Here is a 17,246-nt window from a genome sequence, read left to right as displayed (position 1 = left end):
AATTATATACAAACACACGGAAATCGATCGATAAATATCGTATAAAAAATGGTAATAATAATAAAAGTAAATAATAATACTAGAAACATAGTTAAAATAATAATACAAAAAAACATATTTATATACATCAATTTTATGGGTTGAATGCTCACTTAGTTAAAGTCTTTAAAATTGGATGTTGTGTCCACGTAGGAAGGCGTCAATTTGGCTACCCTGGTGGAAACCTTGCGGTTGCTGAAGGCTTGGTTGGATGTAGTAGAACTGTTGGGGGGAAGTCTGGGAATTTTGGTTGCGGACTTTTTGTTGTTGAGCGTAGAGTTGAGCGGAGTTTTGGAATTGGAGTTCGGCTTGTTGCTGTTGGTATAGAGCCTGATTATTGCTTGGGCGACTTCTGTACAACGGGCTTTGAGATTGCAATTGTTGAACATTCACCAATTGAGAACCAGGTTGATGCACGTACGGTTGGATGCGGTGGTTCAAGGTGAAATCGCCCTCAGTTTGTGGCAAACTTTGATACAGCTGGGTGTTATATTGACCTGAACTTGGGTCGTAGACTAATTCGGAGGAGTAAACTTGGTTCGTAGGAGATGGTGCTTTAGGCTTAGTGGTTTTTTGAAGTACGGCGGGCGTTGGGGCAACGATGTTGTTTTCCTGTTGGAACTTTTGGAATTCAGCGTCGAAGTCAATGTTGCCACCATTTCCACCGCGAGTGGACGACGGAGTTGGGGAAGTTGGACGAGCAGCTGAAGCTATTTGTTTGGTATAGAGAAGTGCCGGGCGTGGGGTAACCGCTACTTGAAGCAATTGTGGTCGATAAGTGGTCGCTGGTTGAGCTCTCTGGGTCGGTCGGGGCGTAATATTGATCGGGCTAATGCTTTGCTTGTAAATAACAGAAGCTGGAGTCGTTGATGGGATTGAGACAATCCTTGGTCGTTGCTGGTAGACTGGACGTTCCTCTTCCTGTTCATATTGCGGACGTGTAATGTAAACTGGACGAGGTCTCGCTTGCTGCAAATAAAAATAATTTAGAAACAGATCTTAATATTTCAATATAATCACTCACTGGTACCGGCTGTGGTCTGAGAACTTGTTCTGGTTCCGGTTGTTCATCTTCCTCTTGGTCGTATTGATTCTGGAAAACAGTGACTGGTTTAGGTGCTGCGGTAGTAACGGGTCTAGCAATCGGTCTGATTGGTCTGGTTGGGTAGTTGGCTGGACCACTGTCTGCTTCTTGTCTATCAGATTCGGGCCTATCTTCCTCTTCTTTTGGAGCGTTGGGATCGCAAGGGTTTCCGGATACGTAAGTGAATTCCCTTTTGTTGCCATCAGGATCTACATATCCATATTTTCCTCTGACTACACAATCGGTGCCCCTAGTTTCCTCCTTGAAACTGCCATCAGCGGCCTCGTAACCGAAGGTGAAAGATCCATCGTCGTTTACTTTGTTGTAGTTCCGAATTGTTTGTACTGGAGCTTGCTTGGCTGGTTCCTTATTCCTCACAGATTGAGCTTGAGGCTTGGAAGTTGGTGATTGTCTAGGAATGTAGTTGTCCTGAGAACTTCTGGAAGCGGCTTGCTGTCCATAGAGTCCATTATATTGATCCGCCGATGAAATGTAGACTACCCTCTCATCTTCTTGCTGATCTGCATAGTAGGAATCTTCCTCTTGCTCCTGGGGCCTCACGCGTACTCTTCTACTCTCAATGCCGACCAGACAAACAGCACCAAACAGCAATAAGCCAAACCACTAGAACAGAGATAACATATTTGTTGTTAATATTCAGAGCAGAAAGTTTAACGCATGCGAAACAATTCACGCTCCAGAATTTTACGTAACCGGTTCCTCTTCTCACAAAAAAAAATCTCTACCTGCTTATGTATTAACAATAAAGTTATTAAATGACAAGAGATTAAAATCTACCATATTTAACACTACGTGTCAAGGCGCTTTTGCGTTTTCTCCGCTAATTTCGTTTATTAATTAATTGCGAAAGACTGCTGCAACTACAAAATAGACATAAACAAAATGGAAAAAAACGGTGCATAATTTCGTTCTACTGCGGACGTTCGTGAGCTTAGCGCAATCAGTGTTTCAGATGCAATGACAGGAATTTATGTGAAATGCTGCAGAACGGCCTACCTCCGTTTCCTTCAATGTCGTCGTCAATTTTCTTTATCATTGCGACACTAATTGATCTCGTGAGATATTCTATATATTGGAAGAAATGAAAATGTTAATTGTCAGTGTATATAAAACGATCATAATGTAACAATTAATCGCTATCACAGGTGGACAGCGTGTTGCACATTCGAATACAATTATTATTAATTATGCTTGATTATACTTGAGTTTTTAAGATTATTTCATTTTATGGTAACTCGGTTTTTGAGAGCGCGAAGAAAAAAACGAGTGTGCAGGATTTTCCACGAGATGAAAAGCGACTGAGCGGATTGGGGAAAAAAGGAAAGTAATTATGCAATGGTCTGCAATAATCGACAGATACATATAGTGAACATGTATTATTTCCTGGCCGACGCTTTCTAATAAACAAATGAAACTTTTATGATAATTGCGGCGTGGAATTCGTTCGCAATTTACATTACTAGCTGCGTCAAATTTTCCGGAAATGCATAAAATTTATAAGTATACATCTAAATTACCACAGTTGAATTCAGTTCAATTCAAGTTGATGATTAATTTTATGAATATAAAAATATTTTTATTCAAAACGTATATTTATTCTAAACAATTTAATGAATTATTTATTTTTTATTACATAAGCTAAAGATGACAAAGTCAATCATACTACTATTTACTCAAGAATTAATTCAAATTGTAATAACATGCTTTTGATGTTACTCATTCTAGAAACTACTTTTTGATATATTTGCTGTAAAAGTATTCAAGGAAATGATTATTTAAATAACTAAAATACTCTGTAAATAAACACACTTACTATTATAGTTAAACTGAAACAGGATTAATTACAGGTACTGAATCACTGTACCTATTGTAGAAGAGAAATTTGATATATGCTGTCTTTCAATAGAGGAAAATACCGAGAAAATTCCTTTTAGGTGTATTAACGTATCGGAATGCAGTGCATTTTAATTAAAATAACAGCAATTTAATGATCTGTAGGCGATCCAGTAAGAATCTTTTCATGCGCACAAATAACAATCTGTTACGTAAACAGTACATTCTACGTAGTCATTCGAACGATTCTTTACGTAAATAAATTATAGTAGAAGGAAATCAAAAACTGTTATCTCTGCACTGAAGAGAATTTCTGCAAGCTGCATATTGTAGCGAATGACAAAAAATAATATTCGAAAAGTATGATTAAGAAAATGAATTAAATAAATGACTATATAATATACTTCATATCAAGTCTCATCAGCGCACTTCGTTCATTTTATATATTATGTAACTGTATGCTTATGTAAACTAGATTATTCGATAGTTATTGAACATAATGCTTGGAAATCTCTAATAAATCTACTATTCAAATTTATATAATGGAAATTCCCATTGTTACATCATGTGGAACATAGTTTTTTTTTATAAACGGTTTCAATAATCTGTTATGAGTTAAAAAAATGTAGCACTTTCCTATTTAAAATAAAATTTAAAAAAAGGAAGTTATAAATTGATAAACGATAAACTATTTCAGGCTTATTTAATCTATATTGTATAATGTATAGTATACAGTAAAACACATTTTGATTGTGCGTTTTATATATATTTTCTCCATTCTACATTTTTTTTGGTGATATTATTGGAAAGATTAATTTTATAATATTTAAAAATAATTTAATATATAATTATTATTTCGATCACCTTACTATCTAATAATATGCGTAACTAGAATGCAATTCTCCTGTATCCTTATGTTTAAAACTAAATCGATCAATCGGCATTCTAAAGGTGTGTACACACTAGATCTGAAATGGTAAGAAATACACGTTTCTCTTTTTAAAATACATTATCATTTTTAAATAAAAAACTATAAGATATAGAAAATATTTAGTTAAGTAAAAAAACATTTACTTGAGTAGCATAAATAAATTCAACTAGATATTAAGTGTACATCATTTTATTGATTATACACTTTGAAATCATTAAATACAAAAGAAGAAAAAATACAGCAATTAACCGGTTTTAATTAATTTTAATCAGAGAATGTCTCAATTGACCAGAGCTTTACGCTGATAATTACGAATTAAATCGCAAATACGTTCTAAAATTGTAATAAGCTCGTGTTTTTTCAATTATTTCAAATTGAATGAGATGAAAATCACGCTGAGCGCGAAACCGCTTTCAATATATCTCCAGCAATTTTCAAATGCTAATATCGATACGTTCAGGTCAGGATCAGAGCGCGTGCGATCAAGTACGAACGTTTCACTCGTCTAATTGTCTTTATTTTAATTCCGATTAAACCGAGCTTAGTCACAATTGCGTTTCCTTGAAGGGAATTGAGTCATTGTTGGTTGTAATCTTTCCTGCTCGTTATTAAATTGAATTGGGCTGCTGTGGGTCGTAGAGAGGTCATATGTACCTCGCATTGGTTAGAAAGGTGTGGCCCGAGGTTAGTTTTATGAAAAGGATTAGACAATGAAAAAAAAATATTAATAGAATGCATGCACACAGAGGTAATGGAAAGCTTTTTGAATTGAGAGAGAGATTTGCTTTTTTTGTGGTGCAGATGATGGAAAATCGATGGTGATTGAATAAATGAGGTTTATTAATAGCTTTGGAAAATCTGTTTCTCTTAATTTACAGTTAGCACAGTTAATTGGTACGTATGTGTGTGTTTGTGTAACCTTGCGGCGGAGAATGAAAGTGTTTATGCTCGTTATTACTTCATTGGATTGCGTTCGCCTCGTCGGTCGGTGTTTTAGATACTTGCATACCTGTACAAAGAAATATGCAAATCGAGTATGGCAAAAGCGAAATCGATTTCGGTTTCCTTCCTAGGTGAAATTCTGCACCGAATTCGCTCGGAATATGAATTTCATAACTCGCCCGGGTTCCCAGAACACTCGGGTGGGCGAGGATTGTTGCAGAAAAGAATGAAAGAAGAAAAAAATATATAAGAGTTGTTACGCAACGTTTTCGAGGTGCCAACAAAAGGGTAATTACTGGGGCCTCTCTCACACGGAAGCATTGATTATCAAGAGACGTTATGAAGAAACGCAGTTCGGAATGGTAGAAAGAATTGCGACTTTAGAGATTGCGTCAAGGTTGCGGAGGAGCGCAGCGGATCCTGTTCTTGAAATCCGATATACCCAACTGTTGTTGATTGTGACCTTGCTCGCATCTGGTGTGGTCACAATCTCCGATTGCTCGATGGGCTCTTTGGCACACGTCCGACGGACGGCGGAGGCCTTGGCTTCCACCTAAATTCCCTCAACATTGACCCGATCCATTAAATTTGGATGCTATGTGCGCCGAAAATGTAACATTACACGACTTCAGGATAATGGAGCAAAGGAGTAGTTGTAGTAGTAGTAAAGTCGCAGCTCCGTTGTGTGTGGACGCGTTGCATAACGTAAATAGTCCGCATTTGATTCGGTTGCGCAACTGAAAGGTCAGTAGTTCGATTCCCGGGTGCACGAGCGCACACAATACCCAGAGCACACCGACTAATGGCACATGTTCTCACGATTCCACGCTCTGCCGCCGCACGGATATTCCGCAATACGAAAATACACACTACAGAGATCCATATACATACATACAGATATATATATATATGTGTATGCACACATACATGGTGCACGTGCGGGCGTCTGCCATTCAAATCTGAACGAGATTTACGCAAAATGGATAGGCGAATCAGTTGTTCATTCCATTTGGACATTAGCATACTTAGGCGGCAAAGAATACTTGGAAATGTTGATCTTTCCCAGAACGAAATCCATAATAAATATGTCAAAGGTTTTCGATTCAATATACACACGCATAATATTTACTTCTAGTTTTTACATTTTTTCATAGATTTGTTATTGATTGTATTTCAACCGCATCAATAATTTATAAAACTTTGAAGAACATCTGATAAACATAACATAGTACGGATTTGTAACTAACATTAATAACTTTGTGTTCCTAATATTTTAATTTTAAAAAAATATTATAAATTTACATCTGATTTTCACAATTTCTAAGAAGTCAATTTATTTAGTAATTAGTAATAACCAAACTATTATATGATCCTTCCATTCACATTATGGAGATTTCAATAATTAACAGCACTACACTATGATTGACTGTTTTATAGCAAACAAGAGAAAGACGAGAACTTTTCTTTATTATATTTAATGATACACTAGCTGGTTTTCTCATTTATTATATATTTATTATCATCGAAATTATCGCAAAACAAAGACAATGGCGTGAAGAAAAACGTTTCCGTCTTCGTAACTTGTCAGTTTTGCATGCAAATATAGGAAGAATATTTAAAATAACAAAAAATTTGTAAGTATTTTTTTTATTGAAATTATTTTTGATGATTAAAAATCAAGTTTAATTCGTCTTCCAAAAAATGCAATCATTTCTAGATGGAACCAACTTATGGTACTGCGATTGCATTAATAAATTTTTCAGATCTGTGCCAAATCGGTTCAGACTATTGCAGTTCTGGATCAATATTTACATCAATAATTCAATCACGAAGACAAGGTTTTAATCGTAAAATACCATAAGAGTAATGCAAGCTAAAACATTCGACAAAATATATCTGGTACATTGCCTTTTTCGGACAGCTGAGCATATGTTCAATATTAATAATGTTTCAACAAAGCTTTTGAAATATTTCACCCACAATAATTATTAACTATAATCACTTTAGAAAAATGAAAGTAAATAATTTCAACATTAGAATTATTTAATTTATAGAAACAACTGATCGATTATATTTATTTTTTGTGTTTATATTTAAGAAAATGTTGTTTCTTACTACATACTTGTTTATTTTTTGGAAATGCTTAGATAATAGAATTATTATTAACTACATGTTAATCAGATTTTGCGTGGTAATTAAAATGTTACACAAATGTGTTACAAAGCTGATAATCAATTAATCGTTGACCTTTAATAATTAACCAATACAACTTTTTACAATTTTACATGATGTATCTGCTTCTGTGTATCGCAATTCTCGCTAGATTTATTATGATTATTCATAAGGAAGCGCAGGTTGATGATCTTTATAAAGCGAAAATACATAGTAATTATTACATTTCCCTTTTGTAATAGATAATGTGATTTATTGCATGAATTATCAATATTTATTGATTATTGCAGCATAATATATTATCTCATTAGTATGTGTGTTGCATAGAACATCAATTAATATTAACATTTTTCTGAAATAATTTGAATTAAGTTTTTTATTTTCAATAAACTGTAAAGTTAATAAACTTAATAAATTTATAATTTAGAATTATTATTTATTATATATTTTTTGTGATTCTTTATAAATTATTATTATTAAGATGTAATTTATCAATTACATGCTATAATAATGTTTTCCTTGTTTGAAGGAAGTACTGAAAGTTGAAATAAGAAAACGCTATTTGGTAGAAAGGCGATAATTATGAAGATTGTGTTTGATTAGAAAATTAAATATAATTATACAATCCTATGAAGTGTTTAAATATTCAACAATGACCAATTACATTCTATAATAACTTCACGAAACATCTGCTGTTTTAAATAATGAGTTAGATATTAATATTTTCTAGCGGATTTCTATAATGGAAACTAAATATTTATTGATACACGTATTTTCACTATGAAATATATATATTTTTGTTTTGTAAAAAAATAATTTAATTCGACTGCATATATAGTTATTTTTAAAAATATCAGCGATAACTATATTTCACTCAGAATTTATTTTTATATTTAAGTAAATGTATTAAAAAATGCCCGTATAAAAGGACGTGAAACTAGATATTTTTATCAATAAAACAGAAATAAATTTAACAAAATTATCGTTTACACAAATTGTTAATTGTTAAATACAATTTGTAATAAGTTTCTTGTCTAATTTCTATTATTAGCTATCGTTGACTGAATCTTGTCGCGTGCGAGATTTCGTAATATAATATGTGTTACGTAACATAATTGGCTCAAAGTAAGAACATAGCAGCATGTCGTTTAATTAATTGGAATATTTGTAAACTTAAGCAGTCATGAACGTTTTCTATTGTCAGTAAATATAGTCGCCATTTTCAAGCAATTTCTAAATTAAAACAATGGTTAAAAATGTAGGGAAACTGATTCTAAATACGATAATTCTCTTTTTTTTTTTAGTTTCAAGCGAAATTGTAATGAATTTTCTCTGCCCATTCTCTGAAATGCGTTAAATTGCTGTGCATAAAATGCTCCTTTGTGAGTGGTAAGGAACTAGGCCAAGAATAGACTTCATTAACGTACGTGGAAAAAGTTGCAGAAAATCGAATAAGAAAACGTTAATAAGTAGGAAACTCAGCAATTGTGCGGATACTGCTTGACATGACGCTGAATTGGAGAATTTATTTGCATTAAATTCAATGACTCATTCTTTATTATTTCGCACTTGGGATTAATTACGTTTTTATATATTATATATTATCGTAATAAACTGATTTTAGTTTAATTATCCTTTAAATGATGCATACTTAATTCACTGCTAAATTTTTCATATTCATTTTTCCAATATTTAATATATTTGCATTGAAATATTCACTGGAGATACAAATTAAATAGATAAATTATATGGTGTATAATAAATCATATTAACTATTACAAATCAAGAGAAACTTGAATAATGAATTTCAAAAAACTAAGCACCCTGCGTACAATAATTTATATTTATAAGCTAATTGCAGCACGATAAGGAACTATTAATATCTCGAACGTGCAATTTCATCTGATGCAAAATAATCGACAAGGCCATCGACACGAACGTACTTGACTTAATCATCATAAATGCATTAATTAAATTAGAAAATGCAGCATTGGTTCTTGGTGTATATGATTTTCAATTTTTGTTATTGCATTTTTATTTTCTTGTTGTATTTCTATTTTAACGGACATTTAATTGAGTGGAAAATATAACAAGCGCAAATTAAAATGTATCGACTGAGCTCGTGATTTTACCTACACAATTGCTCATTTTCATTTCAACATTTTTATGTGCATTGTAAACATGCAGTCATTCAACAATGTGAAAGTGGAAATGTTTATTAAATTATGTTCTTAATTTAAACGCAATAAATTGCAGCTGCATTGTGTAATCAATTTACAGTTATTGCAGATTCATTGTTTAATTAAAAAATAATGTATTCATTAATTAGTTATTTTTGAGTGTTATTTGACTATTAATAATTTTATTTTTTTTATTATTATTATAATATTTTGCTATTATAACTATTTTTATTTATAATCTATGTTCAATAATAATGCACTATAATACGATTTGAAAAAAAACTTAATTTCAATTTTAATCCAATTATTATCATTATGCTTGATATGATTTGATAAATTATATTCAGGTGTATTACTTAATGAAAAACAGCATATAGAGAACGTATACGAGAATAGTAATAAATGTCGGACAACAAAATAAAAGGCGTTTTTTTTCGTGCTACAAAACTAAATGTATACAAGCAAACTCGTAGCTTTCAGAATTTCGTACAAAATGAGTTCTTAAAATGGATGGAGATTGCAACGAGAGCGACAATATATTTCCAATTCTAGAAAGTCTCTACACACGCTTTGAAATTTTCCGTAATGGTGTCTGTGTTTATTAAATTTTGTCATGTTCAATTTAGCAAATATGTTGTTAGTTGCATCTTCAGATGCAATTATTGCAAAACACTAACTACTAGAAAAGCATTTTTCCATTTAAAATCAACTATAATAGTAAATTACTTTCAAGAATGTGTGAATTTTTGTTATATTGAAAATAAAAATATTTTGTTTTAGATTAATTAATAATTTTATTAACATTCATAATTATAATTATTAATATCACTTTATAAGATTACAAATTCTAAGATTTAGTTATTCATTAAACAATATAAATATTTGCAATATGTATGTTTACGTGAGAAACATGATGTTGGAAAGTAAATAATTTTAAATTTATGATGGCGCGACATGGTTGATCGGTTTCAATGGTAAATCAGATCCTGCAAAGCGTTTACATATTCAAATCGTATGGAAATGAAAAGTGGAACAACAATTTCTTCGGATTACTAAAACGAATTCGTTGTCTGCTAACAAGAAGAGGAAAGTGAACGAACGCAATGGAAACAATAAAAAGCGAGTCGCCTATTAGCAAAAGAAAATCTAATGATCGTGCGCAATTTTTACTTTCTCCACAACCAAAATTGTATACCGATAGGGTCGTTGTATTTTTGATATATGCACTGGCACGTCCAACATTGCGACATATTTGTAACATATTTCATTATTAATTGCTATTTCATATCACTTATCTATTCTATAATTACGATTTTCTTAATTACATAAGTATATTCTTAAAATTAAAAAAAAAAATCATATTCTCGTATTTGCTAAGAAGTACATTAAATATAAATACTTGATTAATATAGAAAATAATAATTAAATGAAAAATTACAAAATAAATATAATTAAATCTATCTAAAATGTTTTATTGTTTATTTCAAGTTTATTTGTAGTGACCTGTACTTTTAAACAACATCTTATTTTTAATTATAAGGAAAAATAATTAATTAAAAAAATACTACAGTTGTTTATATTCGATTTAGAGAAAATAAATAAGAAATATGTAATTTAGTGGAAGTAATTTGTTAACGAATAACTGCATTTCGAATTGCTTTAGGTCATTTACCATATGTTCTATTCACTTTATTTCGTAATTACAAAACCGCTAGGAGAACAATATTTCCGGTCAAACTTATCAATTGAAAATTAAGTAATTAAGTCTTAGTGGATAAATTTATAAATATGATGATCTATAATTAGTTAATTTATTGTTATTTTTGAAGTTATATAAAGGTGTAAAATTTATATTTTTATTCAAAGATGTTTGTGAGAATTGTTGTTAGATTCTTCTTAAATTATCAAATAGATTAAACTTAATTTATTAGTGTGTTTTTAATATCTATGTTTAAATTTGATTCCAATTATCAAATATTTATAGATTTATTCATATATCATGTTGTACAACAATAATTACTGTAAATGAATTTAATAATATAAATTCAGTGATTGTTTTGAAATAAATAAAAAATATAAAATGTAGTTTCCAAATTGTATTTTCAATGAAAATGATATTATTTTGACAAGTCAAGAACTCTTTAACCTCCCTTTTAGACTAGACGGGAAAGGCCGTGTCCCGGTTTCGAAAGGTGACAACATGTGAAAACTGGTTATCCAAGGGTCACTAAACATTACCGCCAATTATTGCCATTATTATTAATAATTGTATAAAAATAGAATGTTGCATTATCCTCAATTAAATAATTATATATTTATAAGTAAAAAAAGACAGGTGAAATGCACATATGCAATATGTGGTAAAAGCTGTGCATATGATTAATTCAAATATTTCTAATTAGAGCGATATGTGTTCTGTAGAGTGAAAGAGTGTGTTTCCCGGAAGAACAGTTATATAGATCAATATCCATTTCACTTTCGTTAATCATTATTATTTGCACTTTTTCATTCATCAACTTACTACTTATATTAAACGCAATTTATTATGATGATGTTAATTACTATTGTGCAGAATCAGTGGATCGTAACCAATCCAAGCAATCATGATAGTAATAGTTAATACAATTTATAATAGGCTTAAAGAAAAAAGCGTATATTGATATCAGCAACATATCACATCACTTGCATCATAGGTAAACTCGTAAATTCGAAAATCAGATGAAAGTGAAAATATTGATTATATAAGAGGCCTCTGCTATTCATTTAGTAATTATTTTATGAGAAAATGGAATATGTTGCAGTGACACATATATGTTTCACTATGGGATTGGTTTCAACTAAATGAAAGTCTGTGAGATGCGTATGAAATATAACACATACAATTAAAGCGTCAAATGTTGTTTTTGCTTCATATTCTTATTGATTCAATAAATTAAGTCCTTTAAAATTGTCTATTAAAAATAATTAATGGTCTTTCAATACTATATCATAACGGTTACCTAATTTACTCTTGCTTTCTATTTAGGTGAAAAAAGTTCATTCAATTTCAATCAAAACTTCTAAGGTTTCTATCATTTATTAATAGCCTTTCAACGAATTAAATGAAACAATGTAAATCGTTTGCCATAGGCAAGATTATCGCGAAATTGTATGCAATAACAATTATTTAAACAATAGTCTGCAATTGAATAAAACTTAGGCCTATTTTGATTATTCGATGATTTACACTAACTCATGAATAGACCGAGGAGGTTCATTTACCGTACCCTCAATGGGTGACTTAATGTCAAGTTTTTAATTAAAAATTTCTTTTACATTTTAACAATATAACACTATTATAATTCATGGAACTAATTTGTTTCAGATGTTTGTTTTTAATCATTATAAACATAATATATAAAAATTATTATTATTATTACAATAACATGTATATAGGATATACACATTTATTTTGAATTATTGCAAAGTACTTAACTTTTATACGAAGTAACTTAAATATATACATAACATTTTCAACGCTGTTTTCATTTGTAACTGTAGGAATTGGAAAGTCATTTGCTAGTATTTTTATCATTGCATTTGAACCGAGAATATTGAACGTGTGTTCTATAATCTAACCTACTATCTACATGAGGTGATTGCAAAATTATTTAAAGTACATTTAAATTGACGCCGAACTTTTAAGTGAGGTAACGTAAAAAAGTTTTTAGAAAGACACAATTTTAGGTCGATAACCTGGTCACCCATTTATTGTAGTAAAAATGTATTAGTTGAATATTTACTAAATTGCTAAAAGCATACTATTATGTGAATTAATGAAACGTAATCAATTGCGTTGTTTTGCCTTTTTAATGTAGGCATCCAATTAGATAAACAAATTGGACATAATTTTTATTTAAAATTACCTTAGTGACCTTTACACAAAGGTCTTTTGTAAGAGCTTATGAAGTAAGTTCTTATTTTATTTACATGTATTTAATTATTTGAGAGCGAAAGAGAGCGAGAAGCGGAGAAAAATACAACAACAACAAATGTCTATTATTATGTAAATAGAAAAAAAGTAATAGTATAATGTTCACGTTTACAGACAGAAGCGGCAATTTGTTCCATGAATTGCAAAAAAAAATATTGCAAGTATAGTCATATATTTACAATGGTGTTACAATTTGTTGCATATCTGTAACTATAATTAAGGTTAATACATGCTCTTGCACAACTTTCGTTTAATCTAATTCAATTTTGTATTTACAATATATTCTTTGGTTTGGCCTGACATAATATAGCTGGTTATTATATAAGTTTTTATTATGATTTTATCTATGATTAATACAGTAAAATGAGATTATTTTCTTGAAATATTTATAGATTATAGAGATTTGAATTTTTATACTATATATTTACTGTTGAATAGGAATTATAACAGTTGTAAGTTAGATAATTATTGCATTATGATGTAGTAGCATTTGTGAAAGAAAAAGAGTAGAAAGAAATTAAATCTTACATCAAATACAATAGATCATTAAATGAATCACAAAGAAAACAAGAGTGAATCAACGGCAGCATTAACAACAACAACGACAAAAAATGGGCCGACACGGCGTAATTGTTACTCAACGAGTGCTCAGAAAAAAAAGTCACAGATTTAAGGTCGAATTACTATAATTATGTACAATCATTGTTATGCATAGATCAATCGTAAATTCGATTTATCAACGGGCGATTTCCGCAACTCGTTTCGCACCGAATTTCGAGGAGCACGACTTACCCGAAGGCTACGATCTCGTTCCCGTTCCAGTAAAATCAATAGCAAATAAACATATAACAAATATTATGGAATATGAAACACGTTATAAATCAGCAACAATTGCTGCATTCGATTTTTTTTTCTTCCGTCTCCATCTCTAAGACTCGATTATTTGCCGTTGCGCAACGGTCCTCAATGGCATTTTTGCTTTATATAGGAAATGCAGAAAACGGAAAATAGGTCTTTGCGAGAAATAAATAGATGTGAAAGTGGCGCGCACCGATTATCCTTTTCATTGCATCTGAGTCTGACGCCGTTCGAAAATTTAATTAAGATTCATTTTTTCGCGTTGGGAATTGCAAAAATTTTAATGATTTTCCGCGTCCGCGTTTGACAGACTTACTGATTTTTACTTTCTAAATGCCCTTGACAAATCTTCTGATAAGATCATCGCGAAACGTGACTTTATTTGATACAATTTTACTTACATCTTACTTTCTAATTACATTAGTTAGAATATATTGAAATCTATGATTCTGTTATTAACTAATATATTACTTCACTATTTGAATTTACTGCTAGTTACTTTCGTCAGCTCTCAAATATCCGTTCATGCCACTCCATGTTAATGATTTTTTTTTCGAACGTAGACATATTCAGGTTAATTTCATTTTGTAATTAAGTTTCGACAAACCATACATAAAATTAAAATGTTCTTGAACAAATAATTAAAATATTTTATTTTGTAACTTTATGGTTTCAAATTAATTTAATTTAACAGCTTTAATAAATTACTTATTTGTACTTAGTTTTTTTCAATTTATTTTTGACCAATTACTATTATATTTATATTTTTTTCTTATGGAATAAATAAATAAATAATGAAATTATAATTATAAAATCTACTTTGCATATTTTTTATTAATTTAATGTAATGTATGAATTAATAAAGAAATTATATTTAGAAAATTCTCAGACAAGTTATATGTATTTGTTGGTAATTGTGCTTTCCATAAACGTATCTGCTGAAGTAGTTGACATATCACGAGGCAGTAAACCATCATTAATAAGACAAATACAATCCTTTAAATCTCTTAATACTTTTATCAACATAACAGATTAAAATAAAAATATTTTTAATATTATTTTAATTATCACTGTTGTTTTTAAATTAAGATTTCATCAAGATATTTTCTATCAAGTAGATTAAAAAATTCTCTTGTAAAACTATAATTCAAAAATTTATTTTTTTAAATTTTATATGAAATAATATTTATAATATAAATTACTTTCACTAAATAATTAGTGCTAATATGTGTAAATTGTGTTTTTTTTTTAAATATATTTGAATACTGTGTCAGTTTCTATATTATTGTGTTCTTAAGATAATTAATTTAAATAGTCATATGTTCTTAGATTGTTTATTGGGGAACAAATTTCATTCTGTTTTCATCATATTATATTTAATTAAAAAAATATATAACCTTTTTCTCTGCTTATGTAATATTCTAATTAAAATATGAATATTCAAATCTAATGACAAAACTATATACATCATATAAATAACCAAATTATTAATTATTAATCTAATATTGAATAAATATAAGAAACAAAAATCAATGAAAATATGCAAATATAAACAAATGTTATCAAAAATATTAATAGAATGTAATTATTGATTTAAAATATTTTATAATGTTTGATAGTTGCATTATTTTTATATAAAATATTAACTTTGAAAATCGTATTACAGCATTTCAAAAAAAATAACTAAAAATTAACATTGATGAAGTAAATATAAAAATTCTTACCGAATTTTGAAGACGCATCTTGAAGTTATCCAATAAGAGGAAACAAAAGCCACACTATTTTGTTTATTTTTTTTGGTAAATGAACTCGATTAGTCTCAGTTTCTGTTCTCGTTCTCTTATATTTGTTCTTATTGTTTTGTATGTGGACAACCGGCGTCGAGGGGTCTTCAGTCGTGTTAACGTGAATGTCTGCAGAGTTAGTCGAGCACCTGCATTTATAACTTTCCAAACTCCTGTCGACACTGCAGAGTGGGGCCCTATATGAATTCACTTCTGGCGTACCTCACCAAACAATATGTGTGTATATATACACGCACACAATCATATCCATACTCATACACGCACACACATATTTATATATTTGGAGTTGTAAAACGGATTCGACCCGGCATTGAATATCAATTCGAAAAGTTTGCCAATCTGGCCCAGAATCCCATTGTCTTTCGATCATATCGCAGCGCCTAATTCGAACGGCGATTTCATTCGATTAAGCAATTTAACTTTTCAGCGATTGCATCAACGCAACAATACAATAACATACAAGATCAGCAGAAAGAACAACATAAATTATTGCAATAAAAAGAGATTTGCATATTACTGCCACGAAAAACATAATTTATAAATGGTTCACATTTTTTGGAGTGAAAATGCTAACAGGATGCAAGTTTTTTTATATTAACTACCTCATTTTGCGATATTGTTTTCGAAGGTGCTACAGATTCCCTGACTCATTTTATTACGTAATACATTCTAATTATTCAGGAGATTAATTGAAGCTTAGGTTGCTTCCTTTTCCGGTTAAAGAATTACCTGCATATTATTTATTTATATAATTAAAATTACAATGTATTATATTTAAATATTCACTAAAAATACTAAAAAAATTGGACAATATATAAATCTTTATTTAAAATAATAATTACCTAGACCTTGTGTTGAAGAATTAGTCCAATAATCAACCTTCACATCGATTTATTTAACTGAACTCAGTTTTATTTTCATATAATAATAATCTCATGATATGTTGTTTTTTCAATAAATTATAAAGAATTAATAATCTAAATTGCATCAATATTTTTTTGTTTCAACAGTCTTTTATGTGATTAATTACAAGAGTTATGTTATGAAAAAAAACCGTTGATTTTTTATAGTCGGTACTAAATTGATTCAGTAAATAATTGCAATGTTTTTCTCGTAAAAAGAACATTATTTAATTTCTACAATTCTAATAATATATTTATTCAATACAATATAGTTTCTTAGTTATTAAATACTAATACTGATTTTTAAATCCTAATAATAAATTTAGGTGTTTCCTGCTTCTACTTCCTTAATATTATTCTGAAATTATTGGAAGTCGTTGGATTTTTTCTAAATTTGTAAAAGAAGGCTTTATTATATATATTATAGGCTATAGATTATGGTATATTTTATATCAATACTTCAGATAAAAAAGCTTAGATAAAAGAAACAAAAATTATGAATATTA

At 29.7% G+C, this 17,246-nt stretch overlaps 1 protein-coding gene across 1 annotated transcript; it reads right to left on the bottom strand.

Annotated features, from left to right (window-relative positions):
- Positions 1-115: 115 nt before the first annotated feature.
- LOC108566269 (putative mediator of RNA polymerase II transcription subunit 12) lies at positions 116-15,927 on the bottom strand. Its single transcript, XM_017926072.1, has 3 exons — positions 15,758-15,927; positions 1,064-1,747; positions 116-1,008 (listed from the first exon to the last, which is right to left on the bottom strand). Exons 1-3 carry the CDS (start codon positions 15,773-15,775, stop codon positions 166-168), a joined length of 1,545 nt encoding a protein of 514 aa, XP_017781561.1. The 5' UTR covers positions 15,776-15,927; the 3' UTR covers positions 116-165.
- Between the last annotated feature and the right edge of the window lie 1,319 nt (positions 15,928-17,246).

Source organism: Nicrophorus vespilloides, unplaced genomic scaffold, assembly GCF_001412225.1.
Source record: "Nicrophorus vespilloides isolate i.1.1-1 unplaced genomic scaffold, Nicve_v1.0, whole genome shotgun sequence".
Classification (NCBI taxonomy): domain Eukaryota; kingdom Metazoa; phylum Arthropoda; class Insecta; order Coleoptera; family Silphidae; genus Nicrophorus; species Nicrophorus vespilloides.
This window is presented reverse-complemented; position numbering and strand designations above follow the sequence as displayed.